Source organism: Nematolebias whitei, chromosome 7 (genome assembly GCF_014905685.2).
Source record: "Nematolebias whitei isolate Nwh7 chromosome 7, NemWhi1, whole genome shotgun sequence".
Taxonomy (NCBI): Eukaryota; Metazoa; Chordata; class Actinopteri; order Cyprinodontiformes; family Rivulidae; genus Nematolebias; species Nematolebias whitei.
Window position 1 is genome coordinate 45,574,781 of NC_056504.1, and position 25,136 is coordinate 45,599,916.

Consider the following 25,136-nt stretch of genomic DNA (forward strand, 5'->3'; position numbering starts at 1 on the left):
ATATATATATATATATATATATATATATATATATATATATATATATAGTTATGCTGAGACCATTTGACATCTTACTTTACTGCTATATTTATCATTTCACAGATGGTATAACCATCAGTCGATTGATTTCTCACAGGAACGTTATTCAACGCTAGCCATTATCAACTTCCTAAAAAAACACAAATCATATACATTGTGTCAAGCCATTTAGTCCCCATGAATTTCTGCTAAATTTACAGATATTGTAAAATGAAAAAAATAATAAATAAAAATAACCAATCTGTTGGTCTCGTGCATATCATACATAAACAGCACATCTGTCAGAAGAAATATAAACATTTCAGAATAATTCAGCTTCCAATATCCGTCTTGTTACAATTAAAAGTCACAGTGATCTTTCAGTTTAAGTCAGCAAAGTGGGAATAAATATGCAATTTCAAAATGTCAAACCACTCAGACGTAAATGAATAGATCAATAACCACATGCACAAAATTAGGTTTCAAATTTGTTCAAAAATGAAGTGCTTTTTATTCCGAGATGCGCTTGCACTGCTAACAGAGCTAAAGTCATTTCAGCAAAGCACAGGGTCTGGATGTAAAATCAATAAATGTATACTGCAGATAATAAATATCTCAGTCACCTTCCAGCTGTGAACTCAGTTAGAAACATTGTTAATGTTGCATTTTAAACTCACACGGCGAGCGAGCCCTGCTGATAATGCAACATAACTGTCAGCACTGTGAGGATGCTACCAGCAAAGGAGGAGAGTAAATTTGTCTTTGATAAACTGTCGCAGCAGCATATTCATTATTTCCAGCTGTCTTTTGTAAAAGTGTCTAAAACTACTTGGTGAAAAATGAGGAGAACGCTGGCTCTGGTCCTCAGTTCTTTGTCACTATTCAATACACTTGTCAATATATAAGAATAAAAAAATCCAACCCACTGATTACAAAAAGTTCAATATTTTTCTCAGTAAAAAGTGTAAAAAAATACAGTCCACTGTTTGACTGTCATTTGAGAACATTTTTAGGCACTGAAGTAACAAAATATAAATAGTCTTTCCCATCCTTTCTTTTTTTTATTTAACACATCTTGCTGTTTTGCCAGTAGAGTTTTGGACATGAAGGAGCAGCGAGGGGACACAAATCATTTAGCTCAAATCAATTAAAAAAGAAAGTGATTGGAAAAACAACTAAATAAAATGCATACATGAAAATAGAATACTCGTGAACAAAACCTCCATGAGTGAGGGAAGAATAGAGCGTGAGCTTGACAGAAGGATTGGTGCAGCAGCGTCTGCAGTATTGCGGAGTCTGTGCCGGTCCGTTGTGGTGAAGAGGGAGCTGAGCTGTAAGGTGAAGCTCTCGGTCTACGTTCCTACCCTCACCTATGGTCACAAACTCTGGGTAGTGACCGAAAGAATGAGGTCATGGATACAGGCAGTTGAAATGAGTTCCCTCTGCAGGGTAGCTGGACTCTCCCTTAGAGATAGGGTGAGAAGTTCAGTTATCTGGAGCGACTCAAAGTAGAACCACTGCTCCACCACATCGAGAGGAGCCAGTTGAGGTGGTTCGGGCATCTGGTAAAGATGCTTCCTGGACGCCTCCCTAGGGAGGTGCTTTGGGCATGTCCGACTGGGAGTAGACCCCGGGGAAGACCCAGGACACGCTGGAGAGACGACGTCTCTCAGTTGGCCTGTGAACGCCTGGGAGTCGTCACAGAAGAGCTGGAAGAGGTGGCTGTGGAAAGAGATGTCTGGACTTCCCTGCTCAAGCTGCTGCCCCCGTGACCCGACTTCGGAACAAGCGGAAGATGATGGATGGATGGATGAAAAATAGATTAAAGTATAGAGATTTTAAACTTGAAGCTGAGTTCTGCTCAAAGCTCTGATTCCAGACACAGACACGCAGCTGTTCATGGAGAAAATATCTCATCAGAGTCAGAGTCAGAGTCAGAGTTTCTTTATTGTCATTCGCACCTCATGTGGTACATGTGGTGGAGCGAAATTATGTACACGGGGTCCCAGTTACATCAAACAATAAAATGTCTAAGAAAAACAGTAATAACATCTAAGATATGAACTAAGAAAAACATCAACTAAATATACACTAAGCACTCATAACATAAAAAATTGAACATCAGCACAAACATGAACATGAGTCTGTGAGCAGATGTGCACGCATGAACACATCAACATTGAAACAGATCAGCAGCAACATGAAACAGATCAGCAGCAACATGATATGGTTTTTCACAGTGATTATTCTAGTTAGATATTCATGAGTCTAACAGCCTCAGGGTAGAAGCTGTTCCTCAGTCTAGTGGTTCTACACTTAATGCTCCTTAACCTCCTTCCTGAGGGGAGTGGGGCAAAAAGTGTGTGTGCTGGGTGGGTGGGGTCCTTCATGATGCAGGTGGCCCTCTTCCTGCATCTGGAGGTGTAGATGTCTGTGATGGTGGGGAGACTGATTCCAACAGATTTCTGTGCAGCCTAGCCATCACTAGTTCCATCCAAGGAAGCTGCAAGTCTGAACAAAAAAAGACATTTTCTAACCGCTCCAAGTATATAGACAAAACACACAAGTTTTGACCAATCATTATTCTTTAATGTCAACTGTCAGTTTTTAATATTTATTTATTGCACGTATGCAGTCAACAGTGGAGACTGATATTTACAGGCTGGCTCTGCGTGTTGCATTCAGTTGATCTGTCCCCATAATAGATGCGTCATCCAATGAAAAGAGCTTCTTCCAGTGACGTCTTTGGACCTCTCTGATGGTTCTGTGTAACTAACATTCTCACTAAACAGGACCTCAGCTGTGCTGCAGAGAGGTTGTGGTGGAAACATGTCACCAAGGCTTTATATGGCTCCATGACAAATGGGTTCATGGAAAAATATCAAATGACGTGACATCTGAGGAACTTCTGTTCTGATGGAAGTACATCAACTTAGCTATTTCTTAGCGTTGAAAATATGCAGATCTACTTCACAATATTGCATCTAGTAAAAACATGCAGCCCAAGTGATTAAAAAGAGAATCCTGACTCCTGCTGGTCATGTATCAGCAGCTGTGTTGTCTTTTGCCTCCCATTACTTATGCATACAGTTAAAATGGAACATAATGCATGAATAATCCATTTAGTCAGTTGTAACTATTGTATTAAAAGTGCTTTTTAGTGACTTTGTAGATTTCCAAACAAAAGCATAGAGTGAAATCCACATTCATTAAAAAAAAAAATAAAGTCAAAATATTGAATTGCATCCATGCCACAGCTGTGTGCTACATGATTGTAAAAAAAAAAATAATAATAATAAATAAAGCTCTATCGGGATCATACTGATAACTTAATAAATGCTTTAGAGCTGCTTACATGTGCCTGTCATTACTTTGATTGTATTAAAACACTATTTATTACATCTAACAAAGTTAAGTCAGGTCCTCTGGACAGATTCAAAAAATTAAAATAAAATTTAAAAAAAATTGTTGAAACGTTTCATCTTTTATCCAAAAGATTTTGTCAGCCTGAGGAGCTGCAATAAACGCAGTCTCATAAAAAGCACCTTCTCATATCAACCAGTTTGTTGGTGACATCCAGAACCAACAGTTCACATGATAAAGGAGGACCATCCGCTTAACAGTTGTTTAGTGCCATGATGGCCATTTGCTATTCACAGAGGGCTGAATGATACTAGCAATAGCAGCATTGCTGTTATTGTTATTTACTGTTATTTCCTGTCTGGAATAGGCTCCTCTTATAAATGAGTCCTTGTGGCTCAATGAGCTTGTATATGTAAATAAAGGTGGAATGAAAAAAAAAATGCTAATAACTATATTTACAATTATTATATTATTTAGGGCTAATGGTTTCCCAAACTTTAAAGCAGAAATGTAACTGAAAGACCAGCAGTCACATGATTTTAAGCCCTTTTTCGTATTGACGTTAGTCTTCCCTGAGTTTTAACATTTCAGCATTGTTTTGTTATCCTAATATTATCATAGACTTTGTTCTTTTTTTGTCTGAAAGTGCTTCTCTTTTATCTTCACTGTGAACCGTCAATAAGTAATATCACACAGCCCCTTCACACTATTTTCATCTATATATTTTTGTATTTATTTCTGTTTAAACTCTATGTAATTAGTCACATTATTTACTCATTACATTTCAGTGTAAACACATTTCTAAATTTGGAACTTCAGCAAAGATTTTCACGTTCCCACATGAGTGACACCTGCCCACTTCAGCCCATGCCAGTGCAAATGTTATGCCAGCAAGACTGTAATGAACATTGACCAAGTCGTTAAATATGATGTGAAAATTGGCAGGTGCTGCAGCAGCGCCATCGACCACTTTGGCACTCAAGCCATTGTAATCTTTGTTCTCTGTGAAAACAAAGCTTATCCATGGTGATGGCTGCTTTGTGTTAGTTCTGGGGTTGTTTGTACTTGCAGATTTAAAAAATAAAAATAAAAAAAAATAATGATTTCTCATTCTTAAACTGCTCCCTGGTGTGTAATATCATGTATCTTGAGGTTGGGAAAGTCAGTCAAGTATATTCTTGACAATATTTGGAGGGAATGATGATGTATTGTGAGTTATGTGACAACAATGAACAACTTTGTTTCAAGCAAAGGTGCTAAAAAAAAACCATTAGGTGACTGGAAGTTGCCCTACATTTGGAAGCTAGTTCACAAAATGCAGTACTATACCAGTGTAGCTAAAAGCATGTTAGCCATGTTTGATTCTAGTTCAACATGTGCATCCATGAATAATATACATGTCACATATGCATGTTAAATATGAACATATGCGTTGCTATTGAGTTTGTCGATTCTTACAAATACTTGGGAATTTTGGTCGATGCACATCTCTCTTTTAAGCCTCGTGTCGAAAACTTATAAAGAAATTGAAATTAAAATTGCGTTTCTTTTTCAGAAATAGATCTTTATCTCTGAACGCTAGGAAACGCCTTGTAACTGCTACTTTCCTTCCCTCCACTGACTACGGTGACATTACATGAACGCTCCTGCAAGCACCTTGCAGATGTTGGATGCTGTCTATCATGGCGTGCTAAGATTCATAACTGGCTGTAACTACCGTACCCATCACTGCACCCTGTATTCACTGGTCAAATGATCATTAATAACTTCACGCAGACTCTCACACTGGTATATTTTCACCTGTGAATCACTCTTTGGTCTGCTGCCTTCATATACTGTATCTCCTACATGTCACTTCATCAGTGCAGCTACAGCATGCACGCTCAAGACATAATTACCTGCAGCGCCCCCTCAGTGCGGGTGAATTCGGCAAAAAGGCCTTCTCTTATTCCGCTGCTGTATTCTGGAACACCTTGCAAAAAGATCTGAAGCTCTCGACCTTGACCCCTTTAAGGAATTTTAAACAATTGCTAAGTTCAATGCAAAAATCAATGCAGACATGTTCCTGTTTTTAGTATTTTACCCCGTTTCATGATGTAGCTTGTTTTTGTCTTTTTGTTTCATATCACTACTTTTATTTACTCTTCGTTTTATATGCATTTTATGGCTTTTTACTGTCATCTACCTCATCTGTGGTTTTGTTTGAAACAGGTCTCTCTTGAAAATGAGTCCTCGTGACTCAATGAGACTTACGTGTATAAATAAAGGTTGAATGAAAAAAAACAAGCTGAATCGGTCCCTGAATCTCTCTGCAGCATGTTTCTCCAAACACACGTTCATAGTCACATGGAATTATGCTTAGTGACAAGAAGCAGAGATACAAAGTCCCACAGCAGATGGACTAGCCACCAAGGAGCTGTATATGTCAAGTCTGAAGGGGAAGGAGAAAGAAAAGGCTATCCTAATTACCCAGAGAAATCATAAGGTTCAAAGCAATATACAAAATTGGTGGTTGTGAATGCGTTTTTTGGCAGACTAAACATTTACGTTGGTTTTTTTCCTTCACATTTATTGCAGTTTTATAAAGGTAGAAAAACAGAGTATTGGATATGATGCACTCATAAATAGTAAGAGCACTTTGGTATGGCTTCCTATTTGGACAATGTGTCCTAACAGTCCATATACAGTGGCTCCAACCTACCATCCCTGAGGAACTCCTGCCAATGTCCTGGTGCCAGACACCACAGTGCATCCCCAAAGGCTCAGCGTCCTTGTCCTAAAACGTCAGAGCTGTTTTGGCAGCACCGGGGGGAAACTAGACAAAATTAGGCAGGCAGTTTGCTGTGACTGATTGGTGTAATTGTTGTGCTATCAAGGTCAAAGCAGTGGACTCTCATGCTTTGTAGGTTTTGGTTGTGTTTCAGATAATATCACCTTGACTTCATGTCCCCACCCCTCAAAAAACTAACTTTTGTGTCCTCTGTTCTTGTTCTCAATCTGTCTCCAAGTTTGTTTGATTTTTGCCATAATTTTAACTTATTTCAGCTTCTCGTCTCTGGCTGCCATTTCTCCAGCTGTTCTGGTAAATCATCTGCAGCCGCTTCAGTAATTGTGATTATTGGTAAAAATATAGAAGGTCTTCTCACATCTTAGTGATATCTTCATTATACTTTTCGTGATTGCCTGTTATTTTACGTTTTAAGCTCAGATTAGTTTTTATTATTTACGATTTTGTTTTTGTAATTCATTTGTCAAAACCACAATTTTTCCTGCTCGTTAAATCCAGCATTTGACTTATTTTACACAGCTGTTTATTTGATTTCTGTTTGATACTTACATGCCGCAGAGATGCTGTCATCTTTTGTTGTCTCTCTTTAAACAATAAAATAAAATGAAATATATATATATATATAAAAAACTGACTATGATTTTTACTTATGGTTTTCTTCAAAAAAATGCAACAAAACATTTTATGTGGACCAAGCTTAAGAAGATATTATTAAATCCTTGTACAAAACCTTTGGAAGGCTTTTAGGAAGGTCCTAACAGTACAATTATTTCTAAGTAAAAAAAAAAAAAAGACAAAAAAAAACATAAATAATAGTGAGACAAAATTGAGTTAAATAATGTCCTTTATAATAGCTCTTTCCTAAGTTAAGTAAATATCTGCGGTTTCAGTAACTCAAATTTCATAAGTTTTAATATGATACTCATTATTATTATCATCATCGTCATTATTGTTGTCCTCATTATTATTGTTGCTGTTATTGTTGTTGTCGTCATTTTATAATGCATTTACTAATATACAAACAAAGCCAACAATAACCTAAATATGAAACCAAGGTACAAACTTTTTTCAAATGTAAATTTTATTTACAAGCACTTTTTTGTTTTCTTCGTTTTTATAATAATGAACCATATGATCAATAACAATTTCACACTGATTCTAAAACCTTTGACACATTTTAAATACTTTTTTTTTTTTTAAATTGGACTAGAGTTTTTTTTTGTTGTTTTAATATTCAGTGCAACTCGTACTCTGTGTTTTTATGACATCATGTCTGTGTAACTCTGAAGGTTACTTATTGTCACTATATCAGTTATGTCCAAATGATCATTTTTATGAATAAATTTGAGGCAGACACGTCAAAGTTATTTGGTTTTCAGATACTTAAGTTATTACAGACCTGTGTGCTGATTTACTGAATGAATTTATAAAGTTCAGCGGTGCAAGGACATTTGCTTGTTGTCCTTGCACCGCTGTAAAACATGAATTTCCAAATTTATTGACCAACGGCGTTTAGAATACAAATTCAACTTTAGGTGAGGAATCATAAGAAATAAACTGCATTTCAAAACAAATTCATTTTTTGATAGACTTTTACAAAATTGATGTAAAATGTTGAATACTCTTCCTCTAGATTTTTTTATATTCTCTTAAGTATTATCAGGGTCCCAGTATACTATGAGTTTCCATTCTTCGTTCGGTTCCCTTTGCTCTGATTCCTATTCAAGTTCCAAAAAAATGGAAACATGGAGAAGAAATCCATTCGATCCATACCCAGAGGTTGCTTTCAGAGCATCCTAAACCTGTATTTTCTCTTTCCCTTTTAAATGTATTGCCTGTCTCACGGTCCTTTGTGCAAAAGCACAGATGAATGTCAAATCTCAAACAGTCAGGACCACAGTGAAGGTGCTCAGCTCCATGGAAAGATTAACTAAATAAATGACATAATTAAACCTCATCCATGATGGGATGGCTTGAACCTAACATGAAAATGTTAAAAATGATCTGTTCATTATTATTTAATAGCAAGAGGCCTCATTAGTACAAAAGTAAATTATGTAATCTAAGGTCTTCTTAGTACTGTGAACTATGTATTGTCTCTGGATGTGTTTTTCTTGAATAGCTTGTGAAGTACTTGACAACATGTTGCTGTCTATTTTAAATAAATCATAAAATGCATTTTGATGGTTTAGTACATGAAAAGGATTATAACACGTTACAAATCAAAGTTCATGCTCAATCATCCAGGTATAAAATCCAATAATGTTCAATCAGGTCATCTGGACAGTTTTTTTTTGTGGGAAGACATTTCACCCGCTATCCGGAAGGCTTCATCAGTCTGAGGAATCCCAAGTAAACTGTTTTTCCCACTAAGCAGTACACTCTTTTAGTGGACCAACCAGTTTGCTGGTGACAAGATAATTGATAACTCCTCAAACTGATGAAGCTAAGATAACCATCCTCCAGAAAGAGGGCGAAAAGTCTTTCCACAAAAAAAGAAACTGTCCAGATGACCTGATTGACCGTTATTGCACACGTTATGTAAATATAACAAGAAGCAATCAGATGATTTTCCCCTAATCTTACAAAATATCTCACCATTGTATCAAGAAAAGTAAAAAAAAAATCCTAATTTATACTTAGTATGATAATCTATAATAAGAATCAATTAAATTTATTACACTAGTCCTTCGCTGCTACGCTGTACGAATTCCGTGGACTCACGTTTTTGTGGGTTTTCAATGTAAAATTGTACACGACCCACGATTGACTGATTGATGGAAGGCCACCAACCAGAGCATTGTGCTCTGTATCCCGGGCGCTGATTGGCTCAGTGGTCGTAGCATCAGTCTGTCTTCTTTCTTTCGCTCTGCTCTTTTGTGAAAATTTCATAAGAGACTGATTTCATTTCAAGCCTTACGATGCAATCCGAACGTTCTGCACCTTCTAAGGTTTCAGGCAGCAAGCTCCAGAGAAAGATGCTTACCATAAAAAAAGATGGTGGAGCTTCTCGACATGTTGAAGGAAGGGCTGTTGGCTGCCATTATGGGATCAACAAATCTACGGTTTGCTATATCAAGAAGGACGAGCAGAATATTAGATCTACGGCAGCAGTGACTTTCAACAAGACCACAAAGAGGGCGGCTACTTCCCACAATAAGACGATTGTGAAGAAGGAATCTGCATAGCTGGTCTTCACTGGTGAGTACCCAGATAAAATGTTGCAGTACTGCACGGTACATATACGTATCTTGTTAAAATTACGTAAGTTTAAAAGTTTAGAACATTGTTAAGAACATTGCTTGAGTGTGGGAAGGGTTTGTAAAGCCTTACTATATATAAATACTAAAATGAATACAACATCTTACTTTGTGGATTTTCACCTATTGCGTGGGTCTCTGGAACGTAACCCCATAATAAATGAGGGACTACTGTACTCTGTCTGGCTCTTTTTACACTGAAAATTTTCAGGTACAGTCTTCCTAAACTATTTTCTTAAAAGATAACTTGTATGTAACTTTACATGACGTTCTTTTTACATTTTTTTACGGAACAAAAGTAACCCTGCATGGTAACTTTGTGAAACTTGCAAAGAGAATACAAAAAAAAAATAAAAAATAGTTGAAACCCAAAATTATACTAGCATGTTAGACAAAAATGATCAAGCAAGTTAAAATTCAGGAAAGAAAGAGGTTCTCATCCTTTGATACAGTCAGTAGCTTGTCTCTAGGGAGGCAAAGACATTTCTTCTCTGTCACATCTTCTACCAGCAACACTTAAAATGAGGGAGCTTAATGGCGAGCTGAGCACAGCAAGTTATGAAGTCATCTTTAGTGAGTAAAAGTGAATGGAATAAAGCTTGGACTTCACAGCGTACATAAAACCACGAGGAGACAATGGAAAGGCATTGTGTTCAGCATCAAACACACAGCAGCGTGGAAGCACTTCACAAAAACAGAAAGGGCCACATCATGAAAGACATGACAGCGTTACTTTAAAAGCTTTGGCTTAAAGACTGAAGTTTTTGAAAATGCACACTTCTGTGTTTTGTGTAGTGCTTTTAAAAAAAGGCTGATATGCAGAAAGTGGCACCAAATACTATTTGCATTTAAATGACAATTCTACAACATTTCACTTTCTGCTAATTACAGCCTTGACTTGACCAATACTGCATTTGTTACAAGTCACTGACTTTAGGTGGTAGCAGCATGCGCTGCACAATAAAGAACAGTGGTTCCAAAAGTCAGGGTTTGGACACCGATGCGAATCAAAAACACAAAGTGGGAAATGGAAATTTCCACTATTTCTAAAGTGGGAAATTTCCATTTCCCAATTTGAGAGCAGTGGAAGTTTTGGCTTTCATTGATACCAATACTGGGAGGGGAAGGCTTATGCCTATAACCAATATACAATACTAGTTGAACATTTTTGAGCTTTGTCCACACCAAAGAATCTAAGTAAACGGCTGCTTTTAAACCCGTTTTAACACTTGAAGTCTTGAAATTGCCTTCCTAACGTGTGCTCACATTTTCTATCCTCCACTACTCACCATAAAGTTATCAAGTGTGTTACAAAAATATAAATTAAAGAAAGAAATGCCTTTCCCTGTACATTGTTTAAACAGTCAGTCACATATGGTGAATGTCTCATTAAGGATTCAAGGTTCTTTATTTGTCATTCACACCCCAAGTGGTACATGTCGTGGAACAAAACTATGTACACAGGGTCCCAGTTACATCCAACAAAAAAATGTAAAGGAAAAATAGTAATAAGATAACTCAGAAAAACATAAACTAAATATACACTAAGCACTAGTAGCATAAAAACATTACGCCGAACAGCAGCATGTCGACATATTGACGTATTGACGGCAGCAGCGTTTATTTTTTCTTTGCAGAGAAGGAAAGATTTCAGGCCAACAATGCATTTCATTGAAGAAGACAAAGATAACGCTACTATTACTGATATATTTTACGTTAGATTTATTTTGGCTAAAGTTTTTCAAGGTAATAGCCTATGCTAGGTTATTGAAATGTTAGCTTGCTAACTTGAGAGGCACGCAGTTTATGACAAACAGGTTGGAGGATTAAAGTGAATTATTATTGTTGATTTTTTTTTATTTATTTTACAAATCAGTTACAATAAACTTACCATGTTCTGTTCATCAAAATATGCTACACAGTATTGCTCGCAGTTTCGGCTGTGCTGAAAGTTAAAGTGACCATGACTTGAAAGTAGTCCACGTGTGCCCTCTGCTGGATACAATGTACATTTTTGCCTTGTGCAAGTAAGGACACAGCTCGTTCCCAGCATATTAGGGGTGAAAATTAGAAGTGTTTATATCGGCACATAAATGGACAATTATCACCAATACTGATGCGTCCCCAAATTCATATATCAGCCTAAAATAGTGGCCTTACTGATATATCAGTCAGGCTCTAAAATTATACATATATATGGGGATGATGTTAGGTATTATGCCCATGTTTTATTGGATTAGAAGTTTTTGCATTTTTGCATGGTTATGGCTGAGTTCATTAGCCTTTGTCACAATATTTTTGTGGGTTAGGCACCTAGAAGTTTGGGAAACACAGAATTATAGAACTATATCTGGATGTACACCTCTGTTTTGTTCTTTTTTGTTTTGACTTCTTTAGATAGAGAACTATACTAATTGACTTTTCTATGTATGTGAATGTTTCTGTAAAAAGGTCCCTGAGACAACTTTGTTAATAATCACTAACACTCTTCTCATGGCAGCAGATTCTGGTTTAATTTTTCTTTTCATCCTCCTCGATATCAGTGTGGCGTTTGATACCATCTCCCATAACATCCTCCTCCACAGACTTTCATCCATTGGCATCACCCATACACCCCTCGCTTGGTTTCAGTCATAACTCTCTGGCCGCACTCAGTTCATCCAACTTAAAACATTCAGTTCCCACTCCTCCTCCGTCACTCCAGGTGTGCCCCAAGGCTCTGTCCTGGGGGCCCTTCTTTTCATCATCTACCTTCTCCCACTTGGCAATAGCTTCCGTAAATTTAACATTCACTTTCATTGTTTTGCCGACAACACCCAGCTCTTCTTATCCACTGCACCTAATTCTTCACTTCCTCCTTCCTCCTTCACTTCCTGCTTAGCTGAAATTAAATCCTGATTTACATCTAACTTCCTTAAATTAAACAGTGATAAAACAGAGTTTCTACTCATCGGCACTAAATCCACCATATCTAAAGTCAACAGTTTTCCCCTCACAGCTCCATGATTTCTCCCTCCCTTCATGTTAAGATTCTGGGTGTCATTCTTGACAGCACTCTCTCTTTTCACTCTCACATCAATAATATCACCCGGTGTGCATACTTCCACCTTGGAAACATCAACCGTCTCCGTCCATCCCTCTCCCTCTGCTTCCATCTTGGTCCATAGTTTGGCCATTTCTCAAATTGATTACTGCAACTCTCTCCTATTTGGTTTGCCACAAAAAATTACTCCGTAAGCTTCATTCAAAATTCAGCTGCCCGCATCGATACCAAAACCCCCTCATTTCACCACATCACCCCAGTTTTACAGCAACTTCACTGGCTTCCAGTCACTTTCAGAATTCAATTTAAAATCCTGCTGTACACATTCAAGGCCATCCATAACCTCGCCCCTCCCTATCTGTCCCATCTCCTGCATATTATCACCCATTCACGCTCCCTTCGTTCTTCCTCTTCCATCCACCTCAACGTGCCTCTCGTCCGCCTCAGCACCATGGGACCCAGAGCCTTTTCTCGCTATGCTCCCCAACTCTGGAACGCTCTTCCCCCAGACATCCATAATACTGACTCCCTTCAAACCTTCAAATCACAACTCAAAACTCATCTGTTCAAGTTAGCCTTCTCACTTTATTTTTTTGTTATTTTCTTCTTGATTTAGTGTTTTTATAGCCATTTGTATTGTTTTATTTTGTGTTTTATTTTGTATTTTAAATTTTATGACGTGTCCTTGGGTGTCTTGAAAGGCGCTAACAAATAAAATGCATTATTATTATTATTTTTAATTATTATTAATTGGTGCTTTATAAATAAACTGAATTGAAAAACTGAATTGAATTAAAATTATATGTCTAAATTGTCTGTAGGTGTGAATGAGAGAGTGCATGGCTGTCTCATTTGTCTCTATGTGTCCCTGTGATGGACTTGCGACCTGTCCAGGGTGTCCCCTACATGGATAGCTGGACATGGGCACAGCGACCCCTGCCCGAAAAGGAAGAAGTGGGTAAAGATAATGGATGTGTGGATGGATGGATAGACGTCTGCTGAAGGGCATCAAAATTGTGTATTCATTACAGACAGGCAAAGGTTATTATTATGGGATATAGTCAACACTTCTTAATATCACAGACAGACGTACATACTCAGCACATCTTTAAAAGTGCTCTAACAATGCAGCCGTATGGTAGTTGAAGCACAAGCGTCTATTTAGATGTGCAAGAAAATACATTTAACAGTGAAGCACTTTACGGTAAAAATGGCCAAATAATGAAGTTAAGAAGCAGAAGCTAAAATAAAATAAATAAAAAAAACAGATCGATACATTTTAACTCATCGTAGTCCAAACTGGTAAACTTTGTCAGACCAGAATTTTCCTCCTTAGGTTCTGTTAGTGTGCAGAATATGAGCAGACGGTATGATGCAACCTTCTGACGCTCGCTGCTTTTTTGTTTGTTGTAGTAAATTTCAGGCTATGAAAACAGGCTTGCTTATGAAGCTACCGCCTTGGCATGCGTCAGCCACCCTGCTGATGAGCGCCTGGCGAATGTCAACAGAATGAGGCACCGCATGAGCTAGAGGGTAAAAATGGCGTGTCCATAATGCAGCCTCAAATGAGATACAGTTTGACTCCAAAAATGATTTCAATTTTCTGCCACTGCCCAGTTCAAGCTAATTAAATGTAAGCTAGCAGCAACACATTTCACAGTTTGACCAATGGAAGTTTCAAATTCTGCAGTTGTTAAATAAATTTCACACTTTGATTTTCTGAATACGTAACATCAAGTAAACAAACAAAAAAAAAAAAAAAGACTGATTTATACATTTGAGGGGATGACGTTTTTGCATGGAAAAAGTGATTTACTTTTCCATCAGGTCCATGTTGTGTATCTTTGAGGAAATCCCATGGTGTTGATGTTTTTTTTTTTTTCTTCAATTACAACCCTGTGGCGTAGCTCAAGATACACATTTAATAATTCATCTGTTTTTTGAATTAATATTTCCCCATTCATTCTGCCTCAAGACACAGTTTGGGGGTGGATTTCAGCTGCTTTTAGTCCATAAAGCTGAATCCTTCATGAAATAAAAACCACTGTAAGACTTACAGCCAGACATTATTTCTCAGGAGAAATAGCCCCTGTATGTAATTTTTGTTATCAACAAGACAGAAAGTGATAAAGCTATACAGCACATGCACAAAAGTCAATGCATTAAAGGTCAATATGTTTTCTGAATTAAATACATTTTTGAGTTTTTATTGTTGCTGATATTGGACATTAAACTGGATGAGCAGGAGCAGACTTAATAGATTAATAATAGACAAATATATATTTTAATAATCTAAGGTGAACTCATAAAAATAGTATACCAGCCACTTCTGAGAACAGTTGAGTTTGATGAATCTGCCATCCTTGTGTTTGAATCATTATAGGTGCGGAAGTAATGATCATCTCTACGTCCCTCAAATCAGGAAACAATCCCCTCAAATCCATCAAACCCTGTCAACCAAACAGCTTCTTCTACACGTAATTACAAAATGTGGCATGCATGCATTAGCACACAGTCCCTCAAGTCTTCCTGTACTCAAAATTGCAGCGTTTGCAGTCGTTGTTGTCTCAGGGCTTCATCCATACACCATTAATCCCACCCATTTCTAAACAGCCACCTGAAAGTACATAGTGCTTAATTAAAGTTGTACCTCCATTATTGAAGCAAATCCCAGTTATATGGGATGAGAAAGCAATTAAGTCTCTCTTCACCTTAGTGCTCATCTCTGTTTCTTAAGGTTATAAATAACAACCCTGCCAGCTCATGAAGGGCATGCTTTAAATTACATCCTCATGCCTCACAAAAGGTTAGATGAAAGAAATTCTTAAATTACGTGACAAGATGTTTAAATGCATGGTTACTAAGGTGCTCTTCATTAAGCTAAAAAAGTCACAACCTAACAGTCATTTGATACAGACGACAACAGAACAGGCTGAGGTGACTCGGACAGTGCATACATCAACCAGGTGCTGGCTTCCCAAGGTCAGGCTTGTTGTGGGGGGACAAATACCATTTTATTATAGTTGATGCAATGTCACACAGCAATCACAGCAGGTACTAACAAATAATGACCACATCTTGACCACAGCAAAGTTGTAGAAATTAATTCATCCCTCCTAAAGACATAAATTATCGCCCTATAGAGACAAATTTGCAGCCATGTGAAAAATAAATATCTACTGAGAGCTGAAAGGGACACTGGAGGCAAAGAAAAATAGATAAAAAACTAGAGAAATTGCATTTCCTGTGAAAATGCAGTGCGAATGCTATTGCAGAAGAACTTACAGAAAAACAGCTAAAATTAGTTACAAAAAAATAAATTAAAAAAAGCTGAATTGAAGCTGAAATGAAAGAACAAGACTAAAATATCAGATTAAAGCAGAAAGAAGACATATTTGATGAATTAGATTTAAATAATTAGAAATTAGCACAAAGATTAGCAAATTAGCAAAAAAAAAAGCTACAATTATCTAAAAACATCTAAAAAGTAACCAGAAAGGATAAGCTTAACCTATGAGAAGGAAATGGAAAAAAGCTGAAATGAGCTAAAAATAAAAAAAATAAAAAAACATGGAATTAACTGAAAAAACTAAAATTAGCAACAAAAATAACCCCGGGTAAATAGTAGCTGAATTAGCAAAAAACCCCAGCTGAAGTTAGCTGAAAAAAGCTGAAAGGAGCAGAAATAAGTTAATTGGGTTGAAAGTAGCAGGAATTACCAAGAAAAACTTGAATTTATCTGACAACAGCTGATAATAGCTAGACAGTTTCTAAAAAGGTAGCTGAAACAGTAGAACAAGCTTAAATTAGCATAAGGAAGCAGAAAGAATGGATGTTCGCCAAGTTAGGCTGAAAAAAGCAGAAATGAGCACAAAAAGGAGAAATTATCGGAAACAAGCTGACATTAGAAAAAAACAGCCGGATAGTAGCTAAAAAAAAAATCAGAAATAAGCTGAAATGACAAGAAGGAAGTGGAGAGAGCATTACTGCAGAATTAGGTTGAAAAAAGTTTAAATGAGTACAAAAATGTGGAATTAGTTGAAAAAGCTAAAATTACCATAAAAACTGCTAAATAGTAGCTGAAACGGCATAAAAAGCTGAAACTGGTAGAAATAAGCCAAATGGCTCATAACAAGCTGAAATTAGCAGAAAGAAGTTGGAAGGAGGCAGCACGGTGGCTCAGTTGGTAGAGCGGTTGCCTCTCAGCGAGAAGTCGCCAGATCTAATCCCGGTCCGGGGGCCTTCTGGGTGGAGTTTGCATGTTCTCTCTGTGCATGCGTGGGTTTTCCCCGGGTGCTCTGGTTTCCTCCCACAGACCAAAAACATTCATGTTAGACTGATTGGTAACTCTAAATTGTTCCTAGGTGTGAGTGAGAGAGTGAATGGTTGTTTGTCTCGTTTGTCTCCATGTGTCCCTGTGATGGACTAGAGAAACGTCCAGGGTGTCCCCTGCCTCTCGCACAGTGATTGCTGGACATGGGCACCAGCATCCCCTGCGACCCAAAAAAGAAGAAGCATGTAAAGATGATGGATGGAAGTTATAAGAAACAAAAAGTGTTGTAGTTAGCAGAAAGAAGCTGAAATGAGCACAAAACAGCTGCAATTAGCTGAAAGTAGCTGAAAAGGTTTCCATTTGCACAAGGAAGCTGAAAGAAACAGAACTGACACAAAATGTGAAAGGAACAGTAAAATGTAAACAGATCTAAAAATTTAAAGGATGAAAAATGAGCTCAATTCATTTTTTTTTAATGAGAAAACAAATGGCAGGCTAAATATTTCTAAAAGCTAAAGTTGCACCAATACCAAAAAGTCATAGCAGGATTGTCCTGAAAGAGCTGAACGTCTTGATTTATATGTAATTTGTTGAAACAACAATGAAATTGTGGAATGCCAAAAAACGTACGGCGTAAAAATAGATCACAATAGTGTGAATGCTTCATAAACATTTACACAATTAAAATGTAATTTAGTGAGATCTCGTAACAGTTTTAATGTGTGTGTGTGTGTGTGTGTGGGGGGGGGGGGGGGTCACAGATTCAGAGCGTAAGATGAAGCATGTCATGCAGACAGGTCCACATATTTTGTTGATATTGATATTTTGATATTTGATTTGATATTTTCAAAAAATTGTTGAGTATAATTACCCCGGGCTGTACTGTTGGTTACTTTAAAACATATCACACAAATACATAAATAAACTTCATGATCTTTCCAAATTACATTTAATGTTCTCATCTCCATTGTCAGTAAACTTCCACCTGCTTTGTAAATACAAACAACAACAACAACAACAAAAAACCCCGATGATATTGTAGTTAATTTTTACAAATACATTTCTCTAAAAGCTTACTTTGACCACTGATCATAAAACATCTAAATAAAGTATATAATATATAAAAATAGTAATATATTTTGTTAATTCTTGTTTAAACCTAATATGTTAATCACAAAAACCTAAGTGAAAAAATGATGGTGAGTGGACGGATGAGTTGTATTTCTGCGCTGAATGTGCCAACCTGTTGTTGGACGAAGCCTCAGCAGACTGAAACCGACAGTGGTTAGACAGTAAATTCAATACATCCAATAAGGGTTCTGTCCATCAGCTTACTTCATCATTTCCCCATAATGAGCTTCTCATGCTTAACCTTTCACTTCAGATCTTAGCTTCAAACTTTAAAATCAGCTGCAGGTCTCAGCATGAATTACCGTTCAGCTTTGTGTCAATGGGTTCCTCTACAGGAACAGAGAAACACAGTTTAGTCAACTTGGGTGATGAAACTGAACAAACGTGATACTTGATGACAAAATGACAGTGTGATGGGTCTGTAATGGTGCTGCTTATTTATTTATTTATTTAGTAATCTGGACTGTTGCAATGGTTCGCTATCTAGGTGTCCAAATACTTCTTTAAAAAGTCTTCACTTAATCCAAAATGCTACTGCCAGAGTCTTAACTGGAGCTTCTCTCCACTGGCTCCATGTCTAATCCAGAACTGAATTCAAAACTTCTAACCTACAAAGCTCTCAACAACCTAGCTCCATCTTATATTACAGATCTTATTGCTCCATATTAACCTAACAGAGCACTTCACTCTCAGACTGCAGGCTTACTTGTGATTCCTAGTGTTTCCAAAAGCAGAATGGGAGGAAGATCTTTTAGTTATCAGGCTCCTCTCTTGTGGAACCAAATTCCAGTTTCTGTCCGTGAGGCTGACACCTTGTCTAGTTCAGTGGTGTAGTCTACATTTTTGTAGTAGGTATACTGTGCTTAGAATCCAAAGTACACAGGTTAGTATAATGGAATTGTCAATTTATTTTGATTTTTAAGCATATTGAACATTTGCAATTTTCTCTTATTCTCTGAATAAATGTACAACAAACTTTGTACTAAGTATTAAGATCAGACATATTAATTATACAATAATTTGCTGGATAAGCGAATGTAATAAGCAAGCACTGTATACAGATTGTTACGGAAGCGTTAAACTACCATTTAACATATCAATGGCACGTGCCTTATAATATGTCATGTATCATTGGGCAATTTTAAATGGGTATACTGAAATTCTTAAACTTTTCTAGTGGGCATACTATGTATACCCACGTATCGTGTAGACTACACCACTGGTCTAGTTTTAAAACTGGACTTAAGACTTTCCTTTTTGATAAATCCTACAGTTAGGGTTGGCTTGTTATACTCCTATAGACTTAGATTACTAGAGGACAAATTGACCTAATTTCTTCAAAAAAAAATTGTTAAAACTGAATAGTTTTCATTTGATTCTATTTCTATCTTAACATGTGATTCTTGACCTGCCATTGTGTATCTGTTCCTCCCAAACTCAGCCGGTCAAAGCAGATGTCCGCTTGTCCTGAGCCTGGTTCTGCTAAAGGTTTCTTCCTCATGAGGGAGTTTTTCCTTTCCACTGTCGCCTTCGCGCTCGCTCAAGATGAGAGTTCTACGGTGAAGTTAAACTCAAAGCAGTCTGCTCCTCACATAATTAATGCTTTTAACTTACTTTTTATGTATATGAATGTTTCTGTTCAGTGCCCTGAGATGACTTCTGTTGTGACTTGGCTCTATATAAATAAATTTAATCGACTTAATCGCAACAAAAGCATATTGGTGTTGTTGCAAAGAGGATATTTTATGCACAGTAAAGTTTACATCATAGTCAAACATTTATTTTCTTGCTTTTGAATGTTAGAAAAAGTTACGTTTACACTCCAACTGCAGAAATATTTTCAAAAAAGTGATTTGTTCTTTTTAAATCATAGCATTACTGTGACAGTTGTTTTCTTCATAAGCTCACTCTTGATAAAATCAACATATGATTTATCAGGGCACTAAAAATTAAATGACATTTCAAGGTTTGATAGAGTGAAGGACAGTTGCTGGTGTGCCGAGTTCAGATTTTAGTCTGTATGAAATTGGTGATTGAATTTCTTAGCAAGAGATTCATTAAAATTATAATTCTTATTTGTGAAGCCCTTTAAAAATTTAAATACTCCACATGTACAGTTTTCTATTAATTAACTTCTTTCCCTCCCTTTTTCTTCCTCTCTCCTCTCAACTATTTTCTTTATTTCCCGCTGAACTTGAGACTCTAATAGGTTATGAATAATTCTGTTTCAATTTAGGCTACAATTAGCCACAATGCCAGGAGCCATTCTTCTTTCTAGCTGTGGTGATTTAAGGCCCGACTGTGCGGAGTGCACCAAGTATCACAAGTCGTTCATGTCTCCCCACCCACATTCAACACCAAAAAATGTTTACTGAACTTAAGCCCCTCCTACAGTAATGGGAAAGTGCCCAGTAGTTTTACACACACAATGCAAACCGAGCAGAAATCGCTAGAAAGACTAAAAAATAACTTGTACGATTGAAACAACATCATTGTTCTTGACTAAATTAAATATTGTGAGAATTAACAAATGCAAAAGTGATATAATATAATGTTCTAAGTAAATCAAAGTCAAGTTAGATAATGGACAGAAAAACAAAAACAAAGGTAAGTTGAGAAGAAGCTATAAATATGTGTGAAAGGCAACAAGACAACACATCTCAATAAATTAACTTTTATTTTATACATTTGATGGACTTCATTGCTGTTATCTTGCTCTGAAGTTTCATCAATTTAAAAAATAGAACCAGTTTATTTACAACAGAAGTCGTCTCAGGGAACTGAACAAGAAAGAATAATTACAAATACAAACCATTCATTTGTATGCATTTGTAACCATTGATGAAATGAGGTCATTTTGTCCTCCAGTAGTCTAAAGTTACAGAAGCATAGGATAAGGAAACCAAGCCAACTAACTTAGGATTTCTTAAGCCCAGTTTTCAAACTGGACAATGTGTCACCCTTACGGACAGAAACTGGAACTTGGTTCCACAAGAGAGGAGCCTGGCAAATGAAAGATCTTCCTCCCATTATGCTTTTGGAAACCATAGTAACCCCAAGTAAACCTGCAGTCTGAGAGTAAAGTGCTCTGTTGGGAAAATTCCACCCTCTAGTTTTGGAATAAAGTTTATCTCTGCTAAGTTCATAGGACAAGCATGCCTTTCATTATAAACTATTCCAGCTCAATATCAGTATCAACAGAAGTAGTTTTATTTGCCCAACTCACAAACTTTTATACACAGTATTTTTTTTTTTCATGTAGAAGGGGGAAAACAGCCACCAAAAGATGTAAGAGTTGACTGAGATTTGCATCTGCATGCAGATGTCACTTTAACAGTATTTAGTTTTGTTTAATTTTTTTCTTGTCTTTACACGACTTTGAATTATTTTATTCATGTTGAATAAAACCAGTTCCACCAAATGAAACACGTACAGCTCCCCGCACGTAGCTTGAAAGTTCACCTTTGTCTTTGTCAAACTATAAAAGACCTTCTGTCTTTGAACTGCCCGTCTCCATGCACATCATGTTCCACAGCAGCAGCTTCTCTTAAAATGTTCATGAGCACAATCAGACAAGAGGCTTCTAAAATAACTTTTTTTGTGTGTGTTACAAAGGCATAATACAGCAAGAATGACACTCACACATGACTGTGAGGAAAACGTTTCCTGAAGCCAAGACGACCTTTTCCCTTGTTGCCCGGTCATAGATGCCCACGTGACATTCATAAGGCCCGTTGTCTGAGATTCGAACTTCTGGGAGCCTGCAGAGCACAAGAATAACACTGCAAGTTATAATAAATTGAAATACATATATATAAATATATATATATATAGATAGAGATATAGATATATACAAAGTATATCTATATACAAAGTATATATAACACAAGCACTGACCTGGACAAAAAATATATTTTAAAAACTACACATAAAACTCGAATCATTTTACAACAGCACAAATATTTGTAATTAAAAAAAAATAATAATAAAACAAACAAAAACATAGATCAGCCAATTGTCTTCACACTTGGTGAGGTAGAATTTATTATTTTGTAGAAGTACAATTTTACAGTACTTTCTCGTCAATCGCGAAGATTCATACCCTGAAGCCATGTGATAAGTGAAAAACTGCAAAGCAGGGATAGAAGTACAAGTAGTAAGTAGTTGTTTATTTTAGTATATATATATATATATATATATATATATATATATATATATATATATTTATTTATTTATTTATTTTTTTATTTTTTTATGCCGGATGTCCTTCCTGACGCAACCACAGACACCAAGCTACCACAGCCCTCTGTGTGGAGCAGAGAGCTGCTATCTAGGACACCCGGAGGAGCAGATGGTGGGGGTTAAGGGCCTTGCTCAAGGGCCCACAGTGGGACGAATGAGGGTGGGAGTATGTGTGGGTGCTTCACCTACCCCACCCACATTTTTGATGTTGTTGGTACCGGGGCTTGAACCGGCGATCTTCCGATCACAGGCCCACCTTCTCTAACCTCTGTGCCACCACTCCCCCATATAATATATATATATATATATATATATATATATATATATATATATATATAAGCACATAATGTCATGATTTCAGCTCTCTGCCTCACCACCTGCAAGCGCGCTTTGTCACGCCCACTTTTCCGCTCTGAACGAACAGCTGATCAGCTGCAGGAGGAAGCTTCTCCTGCACCTGGGGGCTGCATAAACGTGCAGCAGGTGCTAAATAATTTAAAATAATTTATGTTGAACAAAAATTTCATGCCGATCGTACACCTCATTCATCAATAAGACTATTGTGCGTCATGTCCAATCTTATTTTGAAAAAACGTGATAGAGCAAGTCCGTGATAAATTAACCACAAAGTAAAGAGGGACTACTGTATTTATTTCACCCTAAGTTAATTAGATAATGCCACTGAGATCACATATCTCTATTGCAAGGAAAGGCAGCCTAAACAGGCATGTTTTCGGACTGCAAGAGAAAATAAAGTACTCAGAAGACCCCAGTGGAAAACCCACAAAAACACGAGAATAAGATGGAAACTCCACACAGAAAAACCCAAGTCCCAACCCAAAGATTAAACCCAGGACCTTCTTGCAGTGAAGCAACAATGCTACTACTAAGCCATCATGCTGCCAAATACTAAATGAAGGAAAAATCACTAAACCTTTTTTTTTAATGTGTTTAAGATTTGTCATAATTTTCAACATTGTGCAGCACTCAAAAAAGGCAGTTTTAAATTTTAAGCCAAACATGGATGTAGATGTTGCTGCACAGAGGGTTAGCAGGTGTGATGCAGCAATAAAGGTTTGTATGGTAATTGGAAATGTCAAAAAATCTAATCATTACATCATCTTTTCAGGACGCATTGTTACTACTGAAAAGGCCTCTGCTGTTTATATTTTTAATCAATGTAAAAATCCCAAACCTCTAAGCATAATGATCATTTTATGTCTCAGAGAAATAAAATAAAATAAAATTCATTCCTATTTATAGTGAGAGTGTACCTGCTCTCAGAGCAGCCCTAACCTCCCCATAACTAATTTTGGGGTCATTGTCATTCTTAGCAGGGGATTGGGTTATTTTCATCTTAAAAGCATCAAAGTCTTTTATGAAGGGAATACTATTTCCTGCCAACAATAGCAATGTTTGGAATTTCCTTAAATAGCTTGTCTAATTTTTTTTCTTCAAACGACATGTGAGCCTGAATGAATGCTGATTTGATGATAAGCTGGGCAACACGCTGACAATTAGATTTCCCACAGAAATTACCAGAATAATCATCATTTCTTTCTTTACCTTGAGTAGTCAGTAAGATTTCTGTGCTCTTTGAAATGAATTAAAAAAAAAAAAGCAAGTACCAAACATCTGGATGTGCCACCTTTTAAACACATTATAAAATTGATTTATCTTTTATTTATTTATTTTTATTACACCTGAGCTTCCATGCTTCTTTCTAGCATTTTTTTAATACTTTAGTTTGTTGTATAAAGAGGTAATTAAAACACATACAAACGTCTAATTTAACTTTCACAAGCTTTATGTATATTTTATGATTATTATTTTGGTTTGCATGTGCACTTTATACAGTCTTAAGATCATTGCATCTTTTTTTTTTTTTTTTATGTTTGAAAGAATCAAAAAAGCAAAAACAAACCAAAAATTAACAAACAAGCATATAAAAAAGAAACGTTTTTTTTTTCTTGATATATAAAAGCATTTTGGATGGTGTAAATGAAATAACAACAACAAAAAAAAAAAAACAGTTTAAATAAACTACGCTAAACAATTCAATCCTTAAATCTATGTAGAAAATGAAAATTTGACAATTACTCCCATTATTAGTGATGTAAGTATACTCTACATAGTATTTTTTATGATTTAATTTAAGTATTAAAACAAGTAATGATGTTTAGTTGTACAGTTTTTGTTCACCCACTTCAAATGTTATCACCCATTAAATGGTCCGTTATTAGTTGTTATCCCATTAGGTTGCTCTCAGACTGCCCCTCCTGTACCTCCTATTTAAAGGTATGTTGTTAGTGCTGATAATTATGTTGTTAGCACTGATACGAGGGTCACGTGGTTAGGTTAAGAGTAAAGGGTCTGGGGGTTAAGGTTCACACAGACTTGAGCGTACTGTGCGTACTCGCTGAGCTGCGCGAACTCCACATGTACTGTCCGCAGACGGTTGACTTCATACTCGAGCGTACAGATTTTAATTCTCTAGTGACAAATTCCTTAATTTCTCACAATTTCAGTCATGGCGTCAATGGACATGAAGATGATGGACAGCGAGATACGTTTAGAATATTTTCGAATGGATTCAAGCAAGCTCGATGGGCTAGTTGGGCGCTTAGTCCCGTTTCTTCACCACCAGGGCAGCCACCGCACACCTGTCAGCGCAGCACAGAGAGCAGCATTCGCACTGTGCATCCTTGCGACTGGTTGCTCGTAACACAGCGAGCGGTTGGCGTCACATACAAAACAGTCCGTCGTCAGGCAGTTTATTATGCGACACAGAGTACGCGGTCGTAAAAATGGATCTTTGCACAGACATGGCTGGCGGACGTCCGCTTCGAGTCTGCGTTGAGTCCACCTCGAGTACGCACGGATCTCCGTGGAGTGAAGTATGTCCGAGAATGTGGGGGCCTTTAGGTTTAGGGTCTGGGGGTTAGGTTTAGGGTCTGAGTTAGGTTAAGGTCAGTGGTGTAGTCTACATTTTTGTAGTGGGTATACTGTGCTTAGAAA

The 25,136-nt window shown here is 36.9% G+C and overlaps 1 protein-coding gene across 1 annotated transcript in view; it reads right to left on the bottom strand.

The window, feature by feature from the left end:
- Positions 1-25,136, bottom strand: part of igsf21a (immunoglobin superfamily, member 21a) — an 86,375-nt gene that overhangs the window by 50,471 nt on the left and 10,768 nt on the right. Inside the window, exon 4 of the mRNA XM_037679895.1 lies at positions 21,519-21,637. Coding sequence (XP_037535823.1) covers positions 21,519-21,637 — 119 coding nt within the window. The remainder of the gene's footprint in view (positions 1-21,518; positions 21,638-25,136) is intronic.